The sequence below is a fragment of the Candoia aspera genome, chromosome 3 (genome assembly GCF_035149785.1).
Source record: "Candoia aspera isolate rCanAsp1 chromosome 3, rCanAsp1.hap2, whole genome shotgun sequence".
In the NCBI taxonomy this organism is placed as follows: domain Eukaryota; kingdom Metazoa; phylum Chordata; class Lepidosauria; order Squamata; family Boidae; genus Candoia; species Candoia aspera.
In genome coordinates this window covers 62387354-62414868 of record NC_086155.1, presented here as the reverse complement: position 1 = coordinate 62414868, position 27515 = coordinate 62387354, and the positions used below count along the sequence as shown (strand labels likewise).

The 27515-nt window shown below is 37.9% G+C and overlaps 1 protein-coding gene across 1 annotated transcript in view; it reads left to right on the top strand.

Moving 5' to 3' along the window:
• The window catches only part of LOC134493401 (BEN domain-containing protein 5-like), a 552314-nt gene that overhangs the window by 22486 nt on the left and 502313 nt on the right, over positions 1 to 27515 (top strand). The window contains exon 3 of the mRNA XM_063297909.1: positions 8483 to 8607. Coding sequence (XP_063153979.1) covers positions 8483 to 8607 — 125 coding nt within the window. The remainder of the gene's footprint in view (positions 1 to 8482; positions 8608 to 27515) is intronic.

Here is a 27515-nt window from a genome sequence, read left to right as displayed (position 1 = left end):
CCTTCCATCTTAAGCATCCGAGTAGAGCACTAAGGAGCAAGAGAGAAGGTTTTGGTTGACTTTATAAAATAAACTGAAGCTTCTACTACAATACATCATCTCTGGGTGAACTCATGTAATCCTATGTTCTACCCCCCCGCCCCCGCCCAGTGTTGGCATGCAGTTTTACCTCCATACCAAAAAAGTTTCATCCAAGCCAGTTCTGCTTTTCTAGCTGTATTTCTTATATTCCTGCTTAGAAATTTGATCACTGTCTCAAGCTCACTATGTCTAGAATTAAGCACTGTATCTTATTTTCCTCACAAGCGTTCATCTTACATTCTCCCATTCCATTAATGTCACCATGTACTAGCAGCTGTGCAGGCAGATTCTTAATAGTTTCCAGATAATGACAGTGCAAGGCCATTAAGATTATCTCTAAGCATATTACACACTACTGAGTATACATTATGATAGAAAAGCAGGCTTATGGCATTTCAGTCACTGTGGACCTCTGACAGTCATTGATGAGTTTCTGGAAGGTGGGTGTAGTATCTTTCTTGGCTTATTTTGAGTTTAAACAGGAATCTCCAGTACCTATCTTTTATATATTCTAGCCCCTAGTTGGGTGCGAAACACAAACTTTAGGGTTTGTTGTTGTTTATTCATTCAGTCACTTCCAACTCTTCGTGACTTCATGGACCAGCCCACGCCAGAGCTTCCTGTTGGTCGTCAACACCCCCAGCTCCCCCAGGGATGAGTCCGTCACCTCTAGAATATCATCTATCCATCTTGCCCTTGGTCGGCCCCTCTTCCTTTTGCCTTCCACTCTCCCTAGCATCAGCATCTTCTCCAGGGTGTCCTGTCTTCTCATTATGTGGCCAAAGTATTTCAGTTTGGCCTTTAATATCATTCCTTCAAGTGAGCAGTCTGGCTTTATTTCCTGGAGGATGGACTGGTTTGATCTTCTTGCAGTCCAAGGCACTCTCAGAATGTTCCTCCAACACCACAGCTCTGAAGCATCGATCTTTCTTCTCTCAGCCTTCCTTATGGTCCAGCTCTCGCAGCCATATGTTACTACTGGGAATACCATTGCTTTAACTATGCGGATCTTTGTTGTCAGTGTGATGTCTCTGCTCTTAACTATTTTATCGAGATTTGTCATTGCTCTTCTCCCAAGGATTAAACATATTCTGATTTCCTGACTGCAGTCAGCATCTGCAGTAAACTTCGCACCTAGAAATACAAAATCTTTCACTGCTTCTACATTTTCTCCCTCTATTTGCCAGTTATCAATCAATCTGGTTGCCATAATCTTGGTTTTTTTGAGGTTTAGCTGCAAGCCAGCTTTTGCACTTTCTTCTTTCACCTTCATCATAAGGCTCCTCAGTTCCTCTTTGCTTTCAGCCATCAACGTGGTATCATCTGCATATCTGAGATTGTTAATGTTTCCTCCAGCGATTTTAATTCCAGCCTTGGATTCCTCAAGCCCAGCTTGTCGCATGATGTGTTCTGCATACAAGTTGAATAGGTAGGGTGAGAGTATACAGCCCTGCCGTACTCCTCTCCCAATCTTAAACCAGTCCGTTGTTCCATGGTCTGTTCTTACTGTTGCTACTTGGTGGTTATACAGATTCTTCAGGAGGCATACAAGATGACTTGATATCCCCATACCGCTAAGAATTTGCCACAATTTGTTATGGTCCACACAGTCAAAGGATTTAGAATAGTTAATAAAACAGAAACAGATGTTTTTCTGAAACTCCCTGGCTTTTTCCATTATCCATCGGATATTGGCAATTTGGTCCCTAGTTCCTCTGCCTTTTCTAAACCCAGCTTGTACATCTGGCAATTATCGCTTCATGAATTGCTGAAGTCTACTTTGCAGAATCTTGAGCATTACCTTACTGGCATGTGAGATGAGTTCCACTGTTCGATAGTTTGAACATTCTTTAGTGTTTCCCTTTTTTGGTATGGGAATATAAGTTGATTTTTTCCAATCGGATGGCCATTCTTGTGTTTTCCAAATTTGCTGGCATATAGCATGCATTGCCTTGACAGCATCATCTTGTAAGATTTTGAACAGTTCAGCTGGGATGCCGTCGTCTCCTGCTGCCTTGTTATTAGCAATGCTTCTTAAGGCCCATTCAACCTCACTCTTCAGGATGTCTGGCTCTAGCTCACTGACCACACCGTCAAAGCTATCCCCGATATTGTTATCCTTCCTATACAGGTCTTCTGTATATTCTTGCCACCTTTTCTTGATCTCTTCTTCTTCTGTTAGGTCCTTGCCATCTTTGTTTTTGATCATACCCATTTTGGCCTGGAATTTACCTCCGATGGTTCTAATTTTCTGGAAGAGGTCTCTTGTCCTTCCTATTCTATTGTCTTCTTCCACTTCTGCGTATTACTTGTTTAAAAATAATTCCTTATCTTTTCTGGCTAACCTCTGGAATTTTGCATTTAATTGGTCATATCTCCCCCTATCACTATTGCCTTTTGCTTTCCTTCTTTCTTGGGCTACTTCGAGTGTCTCAGCAGACAGCCATTTTGCCTTCTTGGTTTTCTCTTTCTTTGGGATGTATTTTGTTGCCGTCTCCTGAACAATGTTGCGAACTTCTGTCCATAGTTCTTCCGGGGCCCTATCTACTAAGTCCAGTCCCTTAAATCTGTTCTTCACCTCTGCTGCGTATTCGTTAGGAATATTAGCGAGCTCATATCTAGCTGATCTGTGGGTCTTCCCTAATCTCTTTAGTCTGATCCTAAATTGTGCAATAAGGAGTTCGTGATTGGAACTACAGTCAGCTCCAGGTCTTGTTTTTACCGACTGTATAGATGTCCGCCACCTTTGGCTGCAAAGGATGTAGTCAATCTGATTTCGGTGTTGTCCATCTGGTGAAGTCCATGTATAAAGCTGTCTCTTAGGTTGTTGGAAGAGAGTGTTTGTTATGCAGAGTGAGTTGTCTTGGCAAAATCCTATCAGCCTATGTCCTGCTTCATTTTGTTCTCCCAGGCCATGCTTACCTGTAATTCCAGGTGTCATTTGACTGCCCACCTTAGCATTCCAGTCTCCTGTGATGAAAATAACATCTCTTTTAGGTGTGTTGTCCAGTAGGTGCTGCAGATCCTCCTAGAACTGCTCTACTTCAGCTTCTTCAACATCTGTGGTTGGGGCGTATATTTGGATCACTGTGATGTTAGGTGGCTTGCCCTGAATTCAAATTGAGATCATTCTATCGTTTTTTGGATTGTATCCAAGTACTGCTTTAGCCACTTGACTATTAATTATGAAGGCTACTCCATTTCTTCTGTGGTCCTCTTGTCCACAGCAGTAGATCTGGTGGTCATCTGATGTGAAGTGGCCCATTCCAGTCCATTTCAGTTCACTGACACCCAGAATGTCTATCTTTAATCTTGACATCTCACCAATAACCACATCCAATTTGCCCTGGCTCATAGATCTTACATTCCAGGTTCCAATGGTGTGTTGATCCTTAGAACATCGAATTCGCCGTTCACCACCAGCACCATCGGCCGCTAGCCGTCCTTTCGTCTTTGAGCTAGCTGCGTCATCACGTCTGGGGCTAATTGAACTCATCCTCTGTTCCTCCCCAGTAGCATTTTGACCATCTTCCGACCTGGGAGTCTCATTTTCCGATGGTATACTGACATATCTCTGGTTGTACTGATCCATTTAGTTTTCATGGCAATAATACTGGGGCGGGTTGCCATTACCTTCCCCAGGGATCGCATTTAGTCTGACCTCTCTGTCATGACCTTCCTGTCTTGGGTGGCCCTACACGGTTTAGCTCCTGCCATCATTGAGGTGTTCAGGCTCCAGCACCACAACAAGGTAACGATCCTTTGCTGAAGATAGATAGATAGATAAGAAATGTATTTATTATTTAGCTACTTACTGAGGCTTCAATGCTATTACATTCTAATAGGTTCTGAGTGGCTTGCAGAACACCACAACAAAGGTTTGGTCTAGTTGTGAAGGCACCAGGCTAGAAACCAGGTGACTGTGGGTTCTAGTTCTGCCTTAGGCATGAAAACCAGCTGGATGACTTTGGACTAGTCACTCTCTCTCAGCCAATTCACCTCACGGGGTTATTTTGTGGGCAAAATAGGAGGAAGAGGGAGTATTAAGTATGTTCCCCATCTTGAGTTATTTATAAAAAATAGTAAAGGTGGGATAAAAAAAACCCCAAAATAAAAAAGATAAGAAATCCAACACATAGACACCCCACAAGCCATGACAGCGTCATTCTAAACCTCCACATCCCCGAATACCTTCTTAAATAACTATGTCTTTTCAGCTTTCTGAAAGCCCAATAATATGGAGAAGACTGGATATCAAATAGTAAACTGTTCCAAAGATGGGGACCCCTCACATATCAGATATGATAAGGATGAGAAAATTAATCTGCCAGACTCCCAAAACAGTTATGGGACAAGAGAAATAAGGAAAAAGTTCAGTTGGCCAGGGGAGTACATTTCCACAGCACCAATTCCTTGTATAGTAGTGTGTCCTTCAGAATGTACTTCTTTCCTAAAAAGGTAAAGGTAAAGGTTTCCCTTGACATTAAGTCCAGTCGTGTCCAACTCTAGGGGGCAGTGCTCATCTCCGTTTCAAAGCCGAAGAGCCGACATAGACACTTCCGTGGTCATGTGGCCAGCATGACTAAACGGAACGCCGTTACCTGCCCGCTGAAGTGGTGCCTATTAATCTACTCACATTTGCATGTTTTCGAACTGCTAGGTTGGCAGGAGCTGGGACTAGCAACGGGAGCTCACCCCGTCACGCGGATTCGAACCGCCGACCTTCCGATCGGCAAGCTCAGCAGCTCAGCGGTTACCAAGGCACAAATCACCGGGGTCAGAGAAAAACAAAAGAAATCAGCCAACGTGCTATAAAACTGCCTCTTTGTATTTGTGTCTGAATGAGCACTTTTGAGCCAGCATAGGAAGTACTTTATGCATCAAAAATATGTGGCACTCACGGAAGAGGATATGATCGAAAACTTAACAGTGGTCATGTTTTTTTAAAACTACTTATTTTAAGCATGTATATACTGTCTTCAAGGGCAGCACTCCTGCCATATTTATTTTTGGATATATATATTTGATTCTCTTCCTTTTGCATAGGTTTTTTATATTATCAAATACAAATAAAAATTGATTGGTATTCAAGAGAGAGAGGCTCTCCAAGAAGGCTCCTTTGAATAGAGCTATAGATCTCTAAAATAACTTTTTGTTGTATTATCTTCAATGAAAAAGCCAGTATTCAGGATTTCTTATTTAATATAAATTAAAGTTCAATGAATTTTAAGTATATTTGAAAGCATAGATTAATTCTGTTTTTTTTTTAATTTTAAAGTTTGTATATGGTTATTAGTGATTTTCTATTGGCTGTTGATATTTTTATTGCTTAAAGTGAAAACTGGCAATATATTGACAAAAATAATACTTTTGAAAAATTACTTGACAATGTTCTGGTTACTGCTGCTTATTTTGAAGAATAGATTACTGAGACTTTTTAGTTAAGATTTAATTCTTTATATAATTTTGTTCATTGTGGTGCTTACTCTTCTATATTTAGTCAACCCAGAATTATATTCTACAAGCAAGGCACATAATACTTGGGTGTTTTAAGTAGAAAAGAGGGCATCTGACCTTTCTTTACTAATCTGTGACAGGTGCAACCTATTTTCTTCCAAATGGTGTTAATTTACATGTGCAAATCATCCTTTGAAATGTCTATTCTGTGTAACCACCACAGGGGAATTGATCATAGTCATGAATAGTGTAATGGGTAGCTGAGAGAGATAATTACTGATATTTCAGCACATTCGTGACTGCGAGTTGGTCTTTTAAGTGCAATTCTGTTTTCACTGCTTATTGAGAGACCAGAGTTAGTCATTCATTGCTGGACAAAAAAAAAAATAGTATCCGTAAAAGTTTGTATATAAGGGACAGCACATTGTTACAAATTAGTTTGCTTTACCATTTCTGGCAAACTCGTTACAAAGTAATCGTGGCCTGTGTTGAAGTGCACTTCCTCTGGGACCAATAACTGTAAATAAGCAGGGCTGCAAGCTGGCTGATAAGTTGTTGTTCTGAAGATAACAGTCCTTTTTAGCAGTGTATTTGACCTTTTCCTTTATATTGCCTGAGGCTTGTCTAAGACCCTCAAGGACTATTTTTTCATTTTAAAATTCTCTGTAGAAAAGCACAATGTGTGTTTTAAGAAGATTTTGAGATTGCTTAATGTATCTAATTTGTTTGCATTTTTATGGGAATTGTTTGGCACATATAGAAACTCCAATTAGCATTTAACTGAAACAGGATTTTGTTGTTCCTGAAATACAATCTTTCTTATTCATTTTATTTTAATATTTTATGATGTGCTGAAAATATATTGAGAGAGAACTGAAATGGTAGTATTTTTTATTTTCTTTTGTTTATATACATATTTCTAATGATATCCAGTTTTACATTAGTTTATAATCATACTTGGAATAAAACATTAATCTTACATAGAAAGCTAATGCAAATGTGAGCAGCATCTGATGAGCGAATAATGCTAAAAGTCATTCTCTATGATTTTTAATAAAAATTAATATAACTGCTTTGTGAAAGTAGATGTTTTTAAATAAATATTTAGCTGTTGAATATTATCTTAGAAATCCTTTAAAATAATGATTTTCCATTATATTAGAAGATTAAGACGTCGTCTTAAGTTTACTTCTCTAAAGCATGACATGATTTTTTAAACAATACTTTTCAGATGCATTCACATATGTATCTCAAGAATGCATGGGCTGAAAACTGTACTGGCTGTTTTATTATGATTCTAATAGCTTCCCTATGGTCTCATTATAACTAAATTGTGAAATGAAAACTCAGACAAAAGGCTTAAAATCCCAGAGTAAGTTGAAGAGCATTTTGTTTAAAAATTACTTGAAAACTTTGTGCCTCAAGCAGTACCTTGTGACTATGCAGGCATCTGGAAATTTTGACCAGGGGTATACAATCCATTTAAATTCAAAACATTTCTGGATTGCGCTGATTATTTTAAAATAATTTCAAATTTGAAATGGACCTGTTTTGAGCTTAAAATACTTGCTTGAAAATCAAGGGACTTCTGTAATGATCAGAACAACCCATTTCAAATTCAAAATGAGCATTTGATGCTTAAAACATTTGTGATTGGAAATGTTCTGCAGATCCCCATTTTTGAATGCTGTATTATTGCTCCTAACAGGAAAAAAAACCCCTTTATTATAGTTATGTTGCACAAGTTTTTATTATATAATTTAGAATTTGAAATGATCTAACACATCCTGGACATATAAATGTAATTTCTCAGACATTCTGCTACTACTGAGGATATATTCCAGAATTCTGCATTTGTACAGATTCTGTTTTTAGTATGTCTGTTTTTGACAAAAACGTACAGTATATACTAATAATACAAGAAGATCCAAGGTGCTTCCAAACTGGAAAATCCTAGCACTGTCAATGAATGATATTGTGCTACTTTTCTTTCCTGATAAGAAAAAATATGGAAGAAGCAATGGAAAAACATTTGAGGGATGGGTGGGGAACAGGGGAAATTGTAAATAAAGAAGTGTCAGTTGACTTTGTCTCCCATCCATAAATTTCTATATATAAGGTTGGGTGACTGAATAATAAAAGGTCAATCTAATACCAGCAGAGGAAGCAAAAGGGGATTATTAAGGCTGTAGGGAAATTGTAATAAAATCAGGAGTTTTGGAGAAAGGGAGCTGTCTGACACTGGGAAGCTCCATATGTCAAGCATCTTATAGTTTATGGAACAGGGCAGTTTGCTGGTTTTTGCTTACTCTCCCATCCTGTTTTTTTTTTTTAGCACATTTCATCTTATGTGAAGCCAGAAATTTTGCTAGTTTTTTTCCACCTGATTCCCATTATACACTGAGTTATTGGACCAATTCTAAATCAGGTTATAAAACATTTCCCATTTTAGTTTATTGCGAGGCATTCTAAAAACTTAATGTGGCATGCCATTTTTTAATTATTATTATTTATAACTGTAGTAGTAATAATAGTAAAAGCACTGATACAAAGACACATTGGTTCAAGTAGTCCTGACTTGGCTTTTATTTTATCAATGACACATCCATTTTTGAAAGAATGTCCTTTGTTCAAAAAAATGAACCAGAAACAACTTTTTATTATTGTCATTTTTCTGCTAAAATAACTACAGGAAGTGCCTTTCAATTTCAAATATTGGACAGCTAGAGTCATGAAGCCAGTTATCTGCCCTAAAACTACAGACACACATTTATTGTATTTTAGAAAATGAAATGTGCTCATATAGTCAGCTAGTACATTTGAGTTAGCTTTGTCCATACAATTTTATTAGGCCTTTTGGTAAGCTAGTTGACTAACCATGATATTACCATAGAGGGATTTTGTGAAAACCATAACCTCACAAATTGATTACAAATGTTTCTAGGGAACCTTGGACGTGTGGACCATATTACTGAATTTGAATATGATCTGTTCATCAGACCAGACACATGTAATCCACGTTTTCGAGTCTGGTTCAACTTCACTGTTGAAAATGTAAAAGAATCTCAGGTAAGCACCATCTACATGAAGATTTAAGTGTATTATTGTTAGAGAAATAACGAATGATTTGTAAATTAGGTAAGTAGTTAATTTACTGGTTGTTTAATATAGTTGTGTTATAAGATTGATTGATTGATTGATTGATAAGATTATGTATACTGTATTAAGTTGAGAAAAGTCTTTCCTTCATATGATTGCTTGGATTACTTTGGCAAAAGAACTCCTTGAAAGCCTAAACTATCACTATTATTAGCTTATTATTCCCAGTTTCTTACAAAGCAGTTCCTACTCTTGATCCCTCTGTTTCCTTATCATTTGTTACTCAGGAGGAAAAAAATGCTTCTGTTGAGTGTTTTGTTTATCATACTCCAAAAGGATTTGGTATATGTACTTTGCATATTCTTTTAATTAGTTTTTGTCTTTTAGTTGTTCATTTATATTGAAATAATAGTTTCCATGTTGATTACCCCATAATTAACAGATATTCTTATTTACACAAAGTGTGTGGAATGTATTGAATTCATTTGAATTTCTTTTCAGGAATCTTTCTTATCCTGCTTTATTGACTTAGTATTTTAAAATTTAGAAGCAGTATTTCATCGGAGCATCCAAACAACCATTTTGTTACAGGTGAAATACAAATCTTCCTATAAATTCTAAACAATGTATTTAGAGGTGTTTTTTCTCTGTTTACACTATTTTGTGCTAAATATTTAATTTAAAAAAAATAAAATATCAAGGCTTTTAGATACCTGGTTGCAACTTTCTTGTAGCATGATCTTTTTTCAAAGCATGTGAAGGGTAGATGCATAGCATAAGACTGAAAATAAGGGAAAATTTGTATTTGAACTGATTTTTTTTATTTTGATTTTGTGCCATCAAGTTGTCACTGACTCTTAGAGACCATATAGATAGATTTTCTCCATGATGAACTGTCCCTAAACTGTTATTTCAGATCTTCCAGTGCATTCATTGCCACTGAACTGAGTCCATCCATCTCGCTGCCACCATATTCTTCTTCTCTTTATTTCCACCTTTCCCAGCATTAGAGCCTTCTCCAGAGAGTTAGATCTTCACATTATCTGTCCCAAGTAAGATAATTTGAGCCTGGTCATTTGTGCCTTGAGTGAGAATTCAGCATTGATTTGTTTGATGATCCTTTTTTTCCCCCCTTGACTGTCCACGGTATTCTCAGGAGTCTTCTCCAACACCAAAGCTCAACAGCATCAATACTCTTCCTGTCCTGCTTCTTCAAAGACCAACTTTTGCTTTCATAGAGTGTCACAGGGACTACCATGGCTTGCATAATTCTCATCTTTGTAGGTATAGAGACATCATGGCATTTGAATATCTTTTCAAAGGCCTTCATCGCTGCTCTACCAAGTGCTAGTCTGTGGCATATTTGCTGACTGCTTGTTCCTTTACTGTTGATAGTTGATCCTGAAAGGCAGAAGCTATCCATCACTTTGATATATTCATTGTCAGTTTTAAGGTTGGTTGTTCTACCTGTTGTCATTAATTTAGTCTTCTTTATATTTAATATTAGCCCCATTTTTTTCTTGTGCTCCTTGAGTTTTATTACTAGAGCTTGCAGTTCTTTTGGATTTTCAGCTATCAGGATAGTGTCATCAGCATAGCACAGGTTATTGATGTTTCTTCCTCCAGTTTTAAAACCACACTCATCTTTTTCCAATCCAGCTTCCCTTAATATATATTCAGTATGTAAGTTGAATAAATAAGGGGAGAGTATACAGCTTTATCTCATTCGTTTGCCAACCTGAAGCCAGTCTGCTTCATCATGTTCTCCCCTTACTGTGGCTTCCTGATCTGTATATAAGTTTCACATGAGGACAATGAGATGTTCTGGGATTCCCATTTTTCTGAGCACATTCTACAGCTTGATGTGGTTGATGTAATCGAATGCCTTTATATAATCAGTGAAGCACATAGTGACTTCTGTTTTGTAATCTTTAGCTGTCTCAATCATCCAGCATGCATCAGCAATGTCTCATGTTTCTTAGCCTTTTCTTGAACATCTGGCATCTCTTTTTCCATGTAGGGCTCTAATCTGCATTGGATGATCCTAAGTATTATTTTGCTAGCATGTGAAATTAAGCATACTATATGTCTGTTAAGTCTTCTTTTATCTGAACTATCAAGAGCCAAATAGTTAGAATTTGATGACACAATGTTTACTTTATACTTGGTTCCTAAGGAACTACAAATAGTAAGAAAAGAATCATATAGGGATTTGATGAGATAATGTATGTTACCAGAATAAGAAGTCTTCAGTAATGGAACAGAACATAAAATAAATCAGTGAGTGTTCTGTCTTCTTTGTATATAAAGTTCTTTATTTTAGAGAAAGTATCATTTAGCATATCAGCACTCCATATTATTATTATTATTATTATTATTATTATTATTATTATTATTATTATTTATAGATTAGCTGTCTCCTTTCGTATTATAATAAAGTTCAATCAAATAGATGATTAGTTGGCTAGCTTGGGACATAATGGGAAGATCACATTATTTTGTTGTGAGCTTCTCAAAAACTTCCTGTAGGAGGGAAGAAAAATGGTACTTATGTGAGGTGTGAAAATCTTAGTCTTATGAAATGCATACATGCTTCAGTCTCTGTAGTTAAGGACTTGTTTTCTTAGCTTGTACAAATCATAGCTGCAAATAGATTGCTGGTTGTATTGCTTTCAAGAGAGATACTTCTTTCTATTTTTTGTTTGCTTTTTCCTTCTTAAATTCCTTTTTTAAAATACCTTAATTATAGGTTTTGTCAGAAATTCTCCATGGATAACTTTCCTATTCTTATAACATTTCTATTCCTATTTTTTTTAATGGACATTTCTTTAATGTATAAATATAGTACCAATCCAAAGACTGTATCTTTCTGCTTACCATCTATAGGCTTTTAAGTACCTGATGTACTGCATTTAATCAAAAGTAAGATAACACTAAATTTATGATGATCCTCAGCAAACTGAAGATTAGGGGTAAAAAAATATAAATGCAAGGAAAGTCCTGTACAATGCTGTTTTTACCCATCTTGACAATAAATGTGTGATTGTGACTTACATTCATGTGTGCATTTGTGTGTTGATGGGGGTATGCCAGAAACTGCACTCCAAAAACAATGCAGAGCAGACCAATAAAATAATAAAAAAATAGGTCAGAGGAATAAAATAAATGTATATTAATTTAATTAATATTTACTTATTAAAATGAATTGCTTTATAACAAGTTTGCCATCCCCCATTTCTACCTTACATGCAAACCATCTTTACACACTCGTAATATCATATTTTATGATTATCTTATCAATGTTAGAAGAAAAAAATGAATATGTTATCAAAACGTCTGATGGTGTATGATGGGCCATTCTCCCATTTTATACCATAGTCAACAATGATCAAATTATACAGCTGTGAAATGAAGGAGAACTTGTCTCCTTGACACTGAGATATGAAGAGATATAATATATATTCAGAGTTCACAGGATATTTGTTTTGGCGGTTGTGTACATGAAAAATGGATTCACTATTAATTTTGATTTGTGAACTCTGTTTTTGTAATGTGTCTTCATGTAATCTCTTTTTTTCATCTCTCAAATATCCGTTAAAATGAATTGTACATGAATGTAATCAGTTTTTAACAGTATCTCAGCTTGGGAATCCACAGACACTGCACTCTAGATATATTAAACAAATATTTCAAATTATTGCATTAACACATATGTGTTTTACATTAATTGTATTGTGTCATAAGAACTTTTGAGGTTTCTTTATCCTGAACAAGTCATAAAATGGTTGAAAATTATTTAAGATTATTAAATATCATGTGCTGTGTTCAAAATCCTCTTCAACATTCAAGTTACAATACAATTCATGCCACACCTTCTTAAAAGCCATATATGTATGTGTAGGTGGCAGTGTGTGTGTGTACATAATTGCACATATAAAAACATGAACAATTGGCCTAGATATTGTGTGATTTAAATAACTTGATCTAAATTACTTTGATATAATATACATATTTATTTTAGATGCATTGTTGTCGATATAGCATAAAGAATGCAAATACTACATTTTTCTTGTTTGTGATGGACATGTTCAGGTAGTCCACCAGGAGGTGAGCTTGACTTGAGAGAAACTTTACTGTTACTTACAAGCTGCCTGCTTTACAAAATAAAGTTTCATGTGGTTGTTTGGTTATTTGATGGTGTATCTGGACTAGTTTCTAGAATGATTTGTCCCAATGCAACATGCCATCACTCATGCAAGGAGTGAATTTTTACTTCTGATACTGTCTTGAGCAATGAGGGGAAGTGTGGCAAGCAAGATTTGATGTTTACCATGGCAAAAATCTCTCCCTACGATAGTCCTCCAACATAAAGTTCAAGGACCATCTTAGCTAGGTTCAACCCTGCATGTGCTTTTTAGTAAAGCCATAATTCTTAGTTAGATATATAAATGATGTATCAGTCCTCAGGGAATTTCCTCAAAATTTAATCAATGGAGGATTACAGTGGTATTTGTCAATTATACATAGAGATTCCTCAGTGGTGATAGGTGCAGTGAAGGGGTCCTTTTTTACTAGAGCATTTTTTCATGTACGGATTACTAGGCTGCCCCTTCCAGAACAATAATGGTGTCACAGAAGAAGTCCTAAGCTGAGGTTTCTGTGTTACCTTAAGCATAAGAAGTAAGCACTTGTATAGAAAAGAAGAATATCCAAAGGGTATGAAGGATAAGGAACTATGGATTATTAGTGCTTTATCACTTCTATAGAAATTGTTGAATGTTTTCATAAGGACTTTGGAGAGTGAGGTTGGTGCAGAATTGGAAAAAAGCACATGAAAGTAAAATCCTGTGCATTTACACCTTTTAATGTTTTACTACCTATGCAAAGGATTTTTTTCCCCCCTACTGCACACTACTGCTCCTCGGTCAAGTCGAAGCCTTTATATATTGGTTGGTCAAGTCAATGACTTTATATAAAGGGAGGGAGTTCCTGTATAAGAGAGTACATACAGAAACAATGTAAATTATAGTGTTATGTATCAACAAAAATTTATGCTTTTGTTTGTGTATACATTAATAAATGCTGCTTTTAAATTTAAACATTTTAAAATTATGTGAAAAGGGACTTTTGATGCATAGCATATCTAGTGATCTGCTGGATACTTCACTGAGAGGGAGACATCATGTTTTAATTCTTAAGCATTAAATATTGTGTCCATTTCAATTTTTCTTTAAACATGTATAACCATTTTAGTTATCTGACTATTAACAAAGTACTCAATTTTGAATCCTTTGTGAGTCAGTGAATGAATTCTTATTTCATATACCAAAAGTGCATGCATAAGTGTGTGTGTGTGTGTGTGTATATACACACACAGATACATACATACATACATACATACATGCAGTACCTACACACCTACATACATGCATACATACCTACAGTATAGTTTCTGGTTTTTAGAACAACAATTACATTATCCTTTTTTTAAACCACACTAGATTTATTTGCTTAATCTTTTTTTTTTTGCAGAAAAAGGGAAAGAATATGATCTAGTCTGATACTGCCATAACAAATTTTAGTCTTTGGAATATAATTAATGTGGATAGATATAGATAACATTGTGTTAAATTTATATGCTTAATTGTTAATATTTTTAAGAACATCTCAACTGCCAACTTATTAAAAAGATAAGCACATTTTGTATTTCTGATTGTAAGTCTGATCTCTGATGAATAGAATATAAATAGTCAGGTGTATCTAATTTCCAATACGATGACATGTGTCTGTCAGAAGTGAATTCTTATAAACAAAAAGAATGCTATATTGTGATGTTCATAATTACCAGTGATGTGATGCATTTATTTTAGTTTCTCTTTAGGAACTTGTAACGTATTTCATAAATAAGCCACACTTAACACTTCTCAGGACATACCTAGCATAGAGAAAAGACTGCTGCACTGCGCACTGTATAGCACTTCCAGTTTCTCTTACTTTCCCATTCATTCTCTTTATAATATTCTTTCCAATTAATATTGCCTGTCTGCCATCCTGAAAATGGAATGGACTTCTGCTGCTACATTCTTTTTTGGCAAAGTAGAGGCTGGCACACAGGTTTCTTTCTAGCAATTGCACTGAATGTTATTTTGCTGCTTCTGAATAACCAGAAGTGCTAGAAGAATATGCATTTTTAGTTTTCCCCCCTTCACTATCCCTTTCAATTGCTGTTCAGAACATATTCAGTCAGAGAATGATACTGTGATAAAGGCAAAGCAAAATGGAAAGAGAAAATTGTAGAAAACATTATAGAAATGTTGATTATATTCAAGACAGATTTTAGTTGCTTTTTAAATGTCTTTTCAGATGGTCTAATTTTAAATTTCTATTTTAAATTACTCATAGTAATGGCTGAGCCTAGTTTCACAGCTATAGTAACTACCTAGAATTAGTTGTATACCACCTGATCTGCTACCTTTTTGGGGAAGGTGGTTGAGAAGGTGGTTGCACAACAGCTCCAGAGGGCCTTGGATGAAGTGGATTATCTGGATCCTTTTCAGTCAGGATTCAGACCCAGGTATGGATGGAAATGGCATTGGTCATGCTTTTGGATGATCTTTGGCATGGGCGGGATTTGTGCATCCCTCCTTGCCCTACTTGACGTCTTGGCAGCTTATGATACCATTGATCATGGTATCCTTCTGGATCGCCTCAGAGGATTGGAGGTGGGCAGTACAGTGTTGTGCTGATTCCGCCCTCAGCCCCTAGTATGTGGGGTGCCACAGGGTTCGTGCTCTTGCCTGTCCTTTTAAGATCTACATGAGGCTGTTGGGTGAGCTCATCCGTTGCCATGGGGTGAAGTATCAGTATGCTGATGATACCCAATTATACATTTCTGCCCCTGGCAAATTAAGAGATGCCGCGAATGTCTTATCCCGGTGCCTGGAGGCTATGAGGGTCTGGATGGGGAACCATAGGCTTTAGCTGAACCCTGGCAAGACTGAGTGGCTCTGGGTTTTGGGGGCTACTGATTCTAGGATTATGCCATGTTTGGTGCTGGCTGGGGTTGCACTGCCCCACAGATCCAGTGCACAATCTGGAGGTTGTCCTAGACTCATGACTCCTGCTTGAAGAGCAGGTGGCAGTCGTGGCTAGGAGGGCCTTTGCACAGCTTTATGTCTGATAGGTCCCAGGCAGCAGGCCTTCTTTGCTATAGCACCTGCCTTATGCAGCATTCTCCCCCCTTCCCCCAAAATTAGGTTAGCTCCATCCCTCTTGACGTTCTGGAAGTCCCTCAAGACCTGGTTATGTCACCAGGCCTGGGGGTCCCAGGGAGCCGGAGACATGTTTAAATGGCTCCACTGCTGAGGTGGATATACCCATTCTCTCTCTGCCTGGGGTTTATATATTTTTAAATTTTAATTAACTTCTAATTTTTTAATTGTTGACTTTTTAATACTTTTTAAATGTTTGTTTTATATATGTATTGTTTTTTATTTAATTTTGTATGCCACCCAGAGTCACTTCTTGTGAGATGGGTGGCTATATAAATTTGATTAATGATTAAATAAATAAATAAAATCCACTTCAAATGAACAATGAGTTTGAGGAAGTTGGATGTAATCCACAAACTCTTATTAATTTTTTAATTAATATATTTTTTTAATTTATAAGGTACCTCAGAACTCTCTTATAGGAGAGGACAGCTATTCTTTTGGATCATATTGTAATTATTAGAATTTTGCTAATTCATAAAATTTCTATTCATTTTTATGGGATTTATTTACAGTAAGATTATTTTTCTGTGAGCTAACTATAGGGAATTAGTAAATTTATCTAAGTTTAATAGTAAAAGGGAAGAATCCAAAACTGGGTCTAATTATCTCTATAGATTATTAGCTGTCGCAGATTTCCTATCACCCTAAAATCATTCTGTGAACTATGTTATAATCTTTCTTCATGGTTCAGAACACTGAGTTTATCAGGGAGAAAGGTTCGGTGTGTGTGTGTGAAAAATTAAGTCCCACAGTGGAAAAGGGCTTCTTGACTGTTGTAAGCAAGCTTCTGCTACAGAGGAATATAGCAATAGCTTAATTCTACAGAGAAGAACTTCCTCACTGATGAGTTATTCCCTTTTTTGGCTAAAAGCAGTTACTTGGAATTGTCCCATGAGCAACTAATATAGAAGCTGAGAAGTGAATACAGGAAAAAAGAAAGATAGTAAATATAGATCAAAACATCCTCATTTACTGTCAGAAATAAGATAGGAACAGTATTAAGGCACATCGATGAAACAAACCAGCACTTATCCACGATGAAATCTGTAAAGTGTCTTCGATTGCTCAAGGGATCTTTAGATAAAGCATTATTTTTTCTGCTTTATGGATGACTTGACTATCTTTGCTATGAATTTTTTATGATTTTCCTGACCCAGCATCTCTTGCCTGTGGAGAGAGTGATACAGTATTGATTTGGGTGTTAGGTTTCTATCTTTTTTTTTTCTTTTGCTACAACAAGATTTTGTAGCCTAGAAACCTCAATCTCTGATTACTCATTAGAGAATTGAGGGATTCTTCTTAGATCTAGGTTGAAAAAAGAAAAAAAAAGATTTGAATGCTTGTGTTATAGTCATCCTTTTTGCAAGAAATGATCTTCAATGTTGTTAAAAGCTTCCTTAATTGAACTATGCAAGTACATATTGAAGAGACAAGACCTCTATCTGACAATTTAGAATGTAGGCAAAATGTTTGCATTTAAATGTGAATGTTTACATACCACAAACTAAAAAATAAAAGGAAGGACTGAACTGCATTTTTTTTTTCTCTGTGACTTCTGTTGCCTTATTTTTGTGCCTTTCAGGCATATTAGAAAAGTGAAAAGAGGCCATGGTGTTGCCAGTTCTCAGCTAAATTGTTTTATAAAAGGAAAAAAAATCCATATCTTACATCTCATGCAAACTTACTGCTGGCATTGCCATGGAAACAAGATTTTTTAAAAGAAGAGTTAACTGAAATTTAGAAGCATTTTCATTTCGTTGTGATTCATACTTCATAAAAATGCAAATCTCACATTAATACATGTTTTACCTTAATATTTTATACTTTCTTTTATATTTAACTGATCTAATGGTTTGCTTAATTAAAATTTGAACAACTTTGAATGCTTTTGCTTTTATTTCCTTAAAAAGTACTCCGGTCCTATCAAGCTTTAGATTTTAAGCTGGATATATCATGCAGAATATGTCATGGAGAAAATCAGTCTTTTTAGTATGTGATCATATATTAAAAGCATGACTGGGATTGCCCGTTGTAATATTTATGTTGCTGTATTAGACTAAATTGCCTGCCTGCCTGCCTGCCTGCCTGCCTGCCTCCTTCCTTCCTTCCTTCCTTCCTTCCTTCCTTCCTTCCTTCCTTCCTTCCTTCCTTCCTTCCTTCCTTCCTTCCTTCCTTCCTTCCTTCCTCAGTTTAAACTGATGTAATTGGAAAAAAACACCAGACATGTACATTTTTTCTTGTTTGTGACAATATAAAATGCAATTGGACAGCAAAATAGACATGTAATTTTTTTCTTATTTGAGGCAATATAAAATACATTTTTTACAAATCCATCAGTTTTTCAACTTTTGATACATTTTCCACAGAATGGTTTCTTGAAGTAAATCTCTTACCTTTTTGTGGAGGGAGGGAATATAAGTGGTATATCAAGCCAAGAAGGGCAAGAGTTGGGCAGACTAGTAATCCTCAGGTTTGAACAAGCACTTTGCCCACATCTTCAGCCCTCAATTACTTGAAATTGGCAATTTCTGAGTACCAACCAATGCCAAGGTGGTATTCTGGATGCCTCAACTACTGAAATTGTATTAATTGTGAAATCCAAGATGTTACTTTGAAGATAAAGCCCATTGCAAACTTACCACATCGATAGCAAACATGCTGTGATCATCTCATCTCAACTCTTTCTAAGCCACTACCATCACTAACAAATGATAGGGTCAAAAATGCACTGTAATCTATGTTTAGTCAAACTTGGCAAATGTATTCCTCCACCTATTATAAAGTTGCCTCTTGTTTTATTTTAATATAATCAGCTCAGGCTAAGTCTGAATTTCACAGTGCAGCCAGGACTTTGAAAGGAATGCTAGCTATAAAAGAAAGGTGGGTAAAGTCTTCAACTGTTTGGTGGCGGTGCAAACTCCAGTTAGGTGCTTAATGCAGTCCCTCCTTTTCCGGATAGGTGGTCTTAGCTGTGGACTGAGTGATTCTGGTGGGAATTGGACTGATCCCCCCTTCCCTGGGTGAGAGCTAATGGGGGGGATTGGTTAGGGTATGTGTAATTGAAAGGGAGCCCTGACCAGTCTGGTGAAAACAGCTGGGCAGAGCTGGTTTGTCTGTGCCGTTATGAGAGTGGGGGAGGTGCTTATAGATAACCCTGATGGTGCTGAGAGCGAAGGCTGAAATGCCTCAGGGGACTCAACTTCTCTTCCCCAGGATGGTTCATGAGGACAGATGGAGATCCTCAGCCTTGGGAACTGGGCGGGTTGGATTGGAGGATATTGGGGCCTTGGAGGACATTGGGGCAGGTCAGAACATGACAGTGATGATGTGCGTGGGTAGATATGGTGGGAGACTAGGAGTGGGCCTTTCTTGGGGAACGTGGGCCCAGTGTCTTATACTGGTTCCATGTTCCAGCTCAGAACTCAACCCCTATGGCCAGCCAGCAGACATTCATGGGCCCTGGCTCCTGGCTGATGCTACTAAATGCCAGATTGGTCTGTAATAAGGCCTCCCTCATTTGTGATTTAATCATGGATGAGAGGCCCAACCTAGCATGTATTACTGAGACCTGACTGAGACCAGAAGGGAGGGTTCCCCTTTTGGAAATGTGCCCAGTTGGGATTTGGGTGTAGCATCAGCCGAGACCTCAGGGCAGTTGTGATGGTATGGCAATCATCATTTGAGAGTCTCTTAAAGGCTTTCAGGGGCGCTGCTCCAAGACTGTTGGATGTGAGACCATGTTCATTAAGTTGGGCTTCCAGGGATCAGCTGGGATTGTTGCTACAGTACCAGCCTCCCTGCTGTGTAGCTACCTCCCTGCCTGAGCTCCTTGATTCCATTTCTGTATTGTCAGTGGAGTTCCCCAGGCTTATGGTTTTGGGGAACTTCAATCTGCCTTCTCTAGGATTGGGATCTGAGGTAGCTCTGGAGTTCATGGAAGCCCCTTAAAACATGGTTGTGTCATCAGGTGTCATGAGTAAGGATGACGAGCAGGGGGCTCCCATCCAGGCTGTAAAGCGCATGCGTAGTACTGAGGAATTAGGTATCCATTCAAAGAGACACAGATCGGGCCCGCCTTAGCCTTTGGGGTTTATATGTCTGGGTTTTTCCCACGCTTCTTCAGTTTGTTAGGATTTTCTGTTATGTAGCAGTAATAAAACACTAGAGACCTATTCCTTGTCTCAGCGTGGTTCCTGGCTGTTAGGACATCAATCCTAACAAACTCCTACTCCCATCGAAAGAGGGAGGAACAAAGAATTTAAAGAGGAGACATTTGGAAATGTCTTCAGAAAACCAAGAAATTCGGCTCGCCATCCTTACTCATGACATCAGGTTTGGGAATCTCAAGGAAGTGATGAATTAGTGAGTTGGCTGTATTGCCTATAGCGATAGCTCTCTCTGCTACTCTGTCATTGGTAACTTTGACTGCTGTTTTTAATTGTAGAATGCTTTTTTAATTGTTAGTTTTTTATTATGTGTTTTTATTGTATGCCTCCCAGAGTCATGTTTTGTGAGATGGGCGGTTATATAAATGTGATAGATAGATAGATAGATAGATAGATAGATAGATAGATAGATAGATAGATAGATAGATAGATAGATAAAAAGGTGGGTAAGGTCCTCAACTCTACCTGTGGTGGTACAAACTCCAATTAGGAGGGAGGATATAAAAAAAATCTAGGAGGATATTAAAAAAATGGCTAATCAATGCCAGCACTCAAAGGTAGTAGTTATCCCAGGGGAGCAGGTGGTTAGATCAGCCATATCAATAAATGTGGTGCAACCTGCTGTACATGTTGGACAAGAGACAAAATAAATATTGATTTATCCCCACCTAGATCTTTAAAAAACAAACCAAACATTCTTCAGCCATTTACTGATAGGAAACTATGGATCTTCCAGCTATATGGGAGGGGAAAAAAAGGAAGAAGACGTTAAAGGGATCAGGCATTATATTTTTAACCACTTTCTTCCACAAATGGCTTCTTCATCTCCTAACATCTGGCCTTCCCCAGTCAACTTACTTATGTGTCAGTGACAAATGACAATCATATGTCAATGGTACATTACTATGGATCACTCGTGCTGGGAAATGGCCATTTTCAAAGTCAGTTCAGCAGCTGCATGTTTCTAACACCTGACCTGTCCTTACTCTCATTCCACGCTCCAGAGTATAGTTTAGGAAAATGGAACTCAGTCTTTGCTGGAAGAATTTCCCCCTATAGCATAAAAACCCCACCCTTTCAGAAAGGTGCATTTCCTTCCTCTGTTTTTAACTAAGAAAGTGGTCAGGGCCATAACACTCGTTTTTTGTCCAGAATTTGTCCAGAATTTCCTAGAGAAACTCAGTAGATACAGGCTCAACCTGAGAATATAAATGCCTTTTCCACTATGTGACTATGCAATATCTGCTTTAAGTCTCTAGACAGAGATGGAACAAGCTGGTTCATTATGTTTGGAGGAAGGGAAGGATTGATAATATTTTCGAAAAGCACTGTCTTGGTGCTTTCCCAGGCATCTCTTCTGGTGTCAGCAACACTTGTGCCTCCCTAATAGCTATTCCTTAGTCCAAGTCTAGCACTATGCATCATTGCACAATGCATTTCATACTGTATCTTTCTTTTTTGGGGGGAGGTGTCTTTTGATCATATCAGTTACTTGCTCAAACAAATTCTTCAGCATTCTACAGTATAATCCTTTGTATTTGCAGTTTGACTGAGATGTATCCCAACCTTGCTCATCCATAATCTCTCTTGTTGGCCCCCTATTACTGCTCAATCAGTGCCTGAGAGGCATATTCCCATGATCTCATCACACATCCAGAAGTTTGTGATGGAGGGAAATCAATACTGGTCTGATTACAAGGTACACTCTGAGTTGAGGACAGATCTATTGATCACGTAGTCTAGTATTTTCTCTTCCTCCCAAGGCTTTTTACAAAGGTAATTGCCAAAGGATTTTCAAAATGTTCACACACACACACCTTTTGCCATGGCTGCTGCAGTATTGCCCTTTGCAGCATAACATAACTTCAGTATGACAAACTGGAGTTTTGCACAGGGTTTTGAACTGATACAACAAGAGTTTGTCCTGCTTTAACTCAGTAAAAATCTGTCCTGAATGGTCTTGAACTGCACTGGAATTGGGCTTCACCCCAACTGGAACATCTTGATTATGTTCTATCTTTTTAAGCTCTGTGCTCTCTATTACAAAATTTTACAATATGATTACACTATATATTTATATAATGGCAGCATAATACTTAAATATATATCTAGTCTATTAATATATTCTAATAATGGATTTTGCCATTTCATTGCTATGCTACTTACTGAGGTATGCACTGTGACCCCAAGATCGCTTTCCTTACGTAGTTAGTCAATGTAGACCTTATCAGCATAGATGGAAAGCTAGAACATTTTCTTGTCCCATGTACATCACTTTTTATTTGAAGAAGGAACAAAGCTGAAATGTTTGTTAGAAATTATGCAAATTAACCACCATTATCAGCTCAATTTATTTGTGTGTTATGCAAATTATCCTTATTTAGGGGCTGGGTTATGGCAACTCTATTTTAGCTGATTAAATGGTGATCCTTGCTTGAATAAAGAAGGCAACCATTTTGAACTAATTTAAATAAAATTACACTGTTTTGCAGTGTTTCTCTTCCTGGTTTCTTTTCCCCTGAACATGTAAATTATGGCTTCTTTGGCAAAGTCTTAACTGTTTTTGCTTTTATAAAGAGATGGGCGGGGGAAGAATAGTTAATTACTGGGTTATGTCCTCTTACTGAAAGGTTAAAAATTGTTCCTTACTTTCATTGGAACAGTAGATTATAGAGGAACAGGATGGAAAGCAATAATTTTAGTTAAGGGGTTGTAGTTCAAGGGACAGAATTCCCAAGATTGAGACAAAACAAATTAGGATCATATTATAGCTGTATAAATAAAAGCTGGATTGTATTAATCATTCTCAATATTTACAACTCATATGGCAGAAAAGAGAAGATGGGAAACTTCTTACACATTATAAATATTCTTACATCTTCTTATAACTGGTCTGCAATACCTAGCACTCATATTTGTGCTTAATATCCTGGGCTTTTAGTGGATGGAGGGATCTTCTCTATAGCAGCACTATACCCAGCACATTATTCAAGAGTTTCCCTCCACACAGCTGGAGTTGTGCTTCTCTGTTGTCCTTCACAGTTAGTAAGTTTTAAAAAATGCACCGTTCTCACTTCTTCCCATCTGCTATTTGTTTGTAACAACAAAACAGAACAAAATAAACAACCAAGCAAAAATCCTAATACATTTGGTCCTGTCTGCACAATACACCAAATTGGGTCATGAGATTGGTTTGCAAACAGCTACAACCTTTCAGGACTGGGGATAAATAGTTAGCTTTAGCCCTAAGAAGCCCTGGTGCTATTTGGGGCTGAGCTAACTTCCCGTAGTCAGCCATGTCATTTGAACAGAAATGAAAGGTTGACAGACGTTTACATTATAAGCTAGCTGCAGGAACAGAGGCAAAACCCTAAAGCAGGTCTGCAAAAATGGACCACAGTAAGAACTACTAATGGCCTTTGTTTTACTTTTCATTCCCTGTGGTTACAAAAGAAGATATGAGGGCAGTAATGGTGAATGAAGAGTAGAAGAGTACACCCCCTGATGTTATCCATGGTGGCTCAATCTTGACTGAATCACCACAGATCTATCTTCAGTTTTTTTTTAAAGAAAAAAGTTTTACCAGAGCTGAGTAAGATAGCTGTTCACTATTTAATTGGCAGATTTATGATCATGTGTTGCCAGCACAGTCATGTTTACTGCAGACTGTGTCAAATTTGTCATCAGATTTAATCCCTTTGTATTAAAGGATTGTTTGCTCCTCCACTGACATTACTAGTGGAAGGAATTAATGTATGTACTGTATTATAATGAATATAATATTATTATACATATTATTTTTCTTAAAATAAATTAATAGTTATTGAGGGGCCTCTGTTTGGACAAGATTTGCCCTTTCCTTTCTCAATGGAGCACTAACAAAATATGTTCCCCAATACTGCTTTTTGTCATTTACACTCTCTTCCAACAACCTAAGAGACGGCTTTATACATGGACTTCACCAGATGGACAACACCGAAATCAGATTGACTACATCCTTTGCAGCCAAAGGTGGCGGACATCTGTACAGTCGGTAAAAACAAGGCCTGGAGCTGACTGTAGTTCAGATCACGAACTTCTTCTTGCACAATTTAGGATCAGACTAAAGAGATTAGGGAAGACCCACAGATCAGCTAGATATGAGCTCACTAATATTCCTAAGGAATATGCAGTGGAGGTGAAGAATAGATTTAAGGGACTGGACTTAGTAGATAGGGTCCCGGAAGAACTCTGGACAGAAGTTGGCAGCATTGTTCAGGAGGCGGCGACAAAATACATCCCAAAGAAAGAGAAAACCAAGAAGGCAAAATGGCTGTTTGCTGAGACACTAGAAGTAGCCCAAGAAAGAAGGAAAGCAAAAGGCAACAGTGATAGGGGGAGATATGCCCAATTAAATGCAAAATTCCAGAGGTTAGCCAGAAGAGATAAGGAATTATTTTTAAACAAGCAATGTGTGGAAGTGGAAGAAGACAATAGAATAGGAAGGACAAGAGACCTCTTCCAGAAAATTAGAAACATTGGAGGTAAATTCCAGGCAAAAATGGGTATGATCAAAAACAAAGATGGCAAGGACCTAACAGAAGAAGAAGAGATCAAGAAAAGGTGGCAAGAATATACAGAAGACCTGTATAGGAAGGATAACAATATCGGGGATAGCTTTGACGATGTGGTCAGTGAGCTAGAGCCAGACATCCTGAAGAGTGAGGTTGAGTGGGCCTTAAGAAGCATTGCTAAAAACAAGGCAACAGGAGACGACGGCATCCCAGCTGAACTGTTCAAAATCTTGCAAGATGATGGTGTCAAGGTAATGCATGCTATATGCCAGCAAATTTGGAAAACACAAGAATGGCCATCAGACTGGAAAAAATCAACTTATATCCCCATACCAAAAAAGGGGAACACTAAAGAATGTTCAAACTATCGAACAGTGGCACTCATTTCACATGCCAGTAAGGTAATGCTCAAGATCCTGCAAGGTAGACTTCAGCAGTTCATGGAGCGAGAATTGCCAGATGTACAAGCTGGGTTTAGAAAAGGCAGAGGAACTAGAGACCAAATTGCCAATATCCGCTGGATAATGGAAAAAGCCAGGGAGTTTCAGAAAAACATCTATTTCTGTTTTATTGACTATTCTAAAGCCTTTGACTGTGTGGACCATAACAAATTGTGGCAAGTTCTTAGTGGTATGGGGATACCAAGTCATCTTGTATGCCTCCTGAAGAATCTGTATAACGACCAAGTAGCAACAGTAAGAACAGACCATGGAACAACGGACTGGTTTAAGATTGGGAAAGGAGTACGGCAGGGCTGTATCCTCTCACCCTACCTATTCAACTTGTACGCAGAACACATCATGCGACAAGCTGGCCTTGAGGAATCCAAGGCTGGAGTTAAAATCTCTGGAAGAAACATTAACAATCTCAGATATGCAGATGATACCACTTTGATGGCTGAAAGCGAAGAGGAACTGAGGAGCCTTATGATGAAAGTGAAAGAAGAAAGTGCAAAAGCTGGTTTGCAGCTAAACCTCAAAAAAACCAAGATTATGGCAACCATCTTGATTGATAACTGGCAAATAGAGGGAGAAAATGTAGAAGCAGTGAAAGACTTTGTATTCCTAGGTGCGAAGTTTACTGCAGATGCTGACTGCAGTCAGGAAATCAGAAGACGCTTAATCCTTGGAAGAAGAGCAATGACAAATCTCGATAAAATAGTTAAGAGCGGAGACATCACACTGACAACAAAGGCCCGCATAGTTAAAGCAATGGTGTTCCCCGTAGTAACATATGGCTGCGAGAGCTGGACCATAAGGAAGGCTGAGAGAAGGAAGATTGATGCTTTTGAACTGTGGTGTTGGAGGAGAATTCTGAGAGTGCCTTGGACTGCAAGAAGATCGAACCAGTCCATCCTCCAGGAAATAAAGCCAGACTGCTCACTTGAGGGAATGATATTAAAGGCCAAACTGAAATACTTTGGCCACATCATGAGAAGACAGGACACCCTGGAGAAGATGCTGATGCTAGGGAGAGTGGAAGGCAAAAAGGTAGAGGGGCCGACCAAGGGCAAGGTGGATGGATGATATTCTAGAGGTGATGGATTCGTCCCTGGGGGAGCTGGGGGTGTTGACGACCGACAGGAAGCTCTGGCGTGGGCTGGTCCATGAAGTCACGAAGAGTCGGAAGCGACTAAACGAATAAACAACAATACATATTATTTTTCTTAAAATAAATTAATAGCTATTGAGGGGCCTCTGTTTGGACAAGATTTGCCCTTTCCTTTCTCAATGGAGCACTAACAAAATATGTTCCCCAATACTGCTTTTTGTCTTAGAAAAGATGTGTGCATATAAGCATCTACTATATGTACATTACAAGCCATGTGTGTACTCACATACAAACATAAAGACTTCATTCTAAATTTGATTCCATCAAGGAGGGCAGTTTATATCAAGACTGGCTCGAGACAGAAGGTTAAATATCATCATTGTGCACAGCCATTAACCCCCCACCCCCAATTTTCTATGTATGTATCCTGATGTAAAGAAGAAACAAGATGGAAGGAAAATACTGGATGTTTCAGTGATGTTTCTGTTCAATGAATTAGATTAATATACTGCCCAATCCTGGAAAGCCCCAGGTGATGAACAATCTTATTATAAAATTTAAAAAAAACTGATAAAAATACACAAAAATACGAAAAAGGATTAATCAAAATTAAAAAAAATGAACAATCATATACTTGTAACCCCACTATCAATCAGAACATCCCCTCTTTCTGTGCTATGTGGACCAAATAGGTCTTAACAACTTTCCCAAGGATGGCTGGCTGCAGGAAGCGAGTTGCAAAGTATAGGAAACAGCTATTTGAAAAGTCTTCTTCTAAGGCTCTTTTAGATGGCAAACATGACAGGATGTGACCTGGAGGGAGTTGACTCTATTCAGTCTGGTCAGATGAAATATGGGGGAAGATGATCCCTCAGATAACAAGGTTTGGAGCCACGCAATTGACAACCAGCACCTTGAATTCTACCTGGAAACCAACTGGCAACCAGTGTAGATCCTTAAGCAAGGAGTTGTAAGAATAAGGAAAATGTATAGCTGAGTTTCGTTAACATACTGATGAGACCAAACCCAGGGCTGGCTTTAGGCTAAGGTCGAGTAGACCCTGGCCTAGGGCACCAAAGCTTAGAGGGTGCCTGTATCACCCCTCCTTCCGAATCATTCTAAAAATGCAAATCTTTGCATCAGCGGGAGGTGGCACCATCAGTCAGTGTGGCCTAGAGGCACCATGTACCCTTGAGCCGGCACTGTTGAACCCCATGTTGATGGATGAACTGCCTGAAGTGCTTTCAGACTTGCAAGATTCTGTTACTGTAATCTTATAATAAAGGTAGTGTTAGTACTCATGGTTTTGGTTTCTTGTCTGGACTACCTCGAAG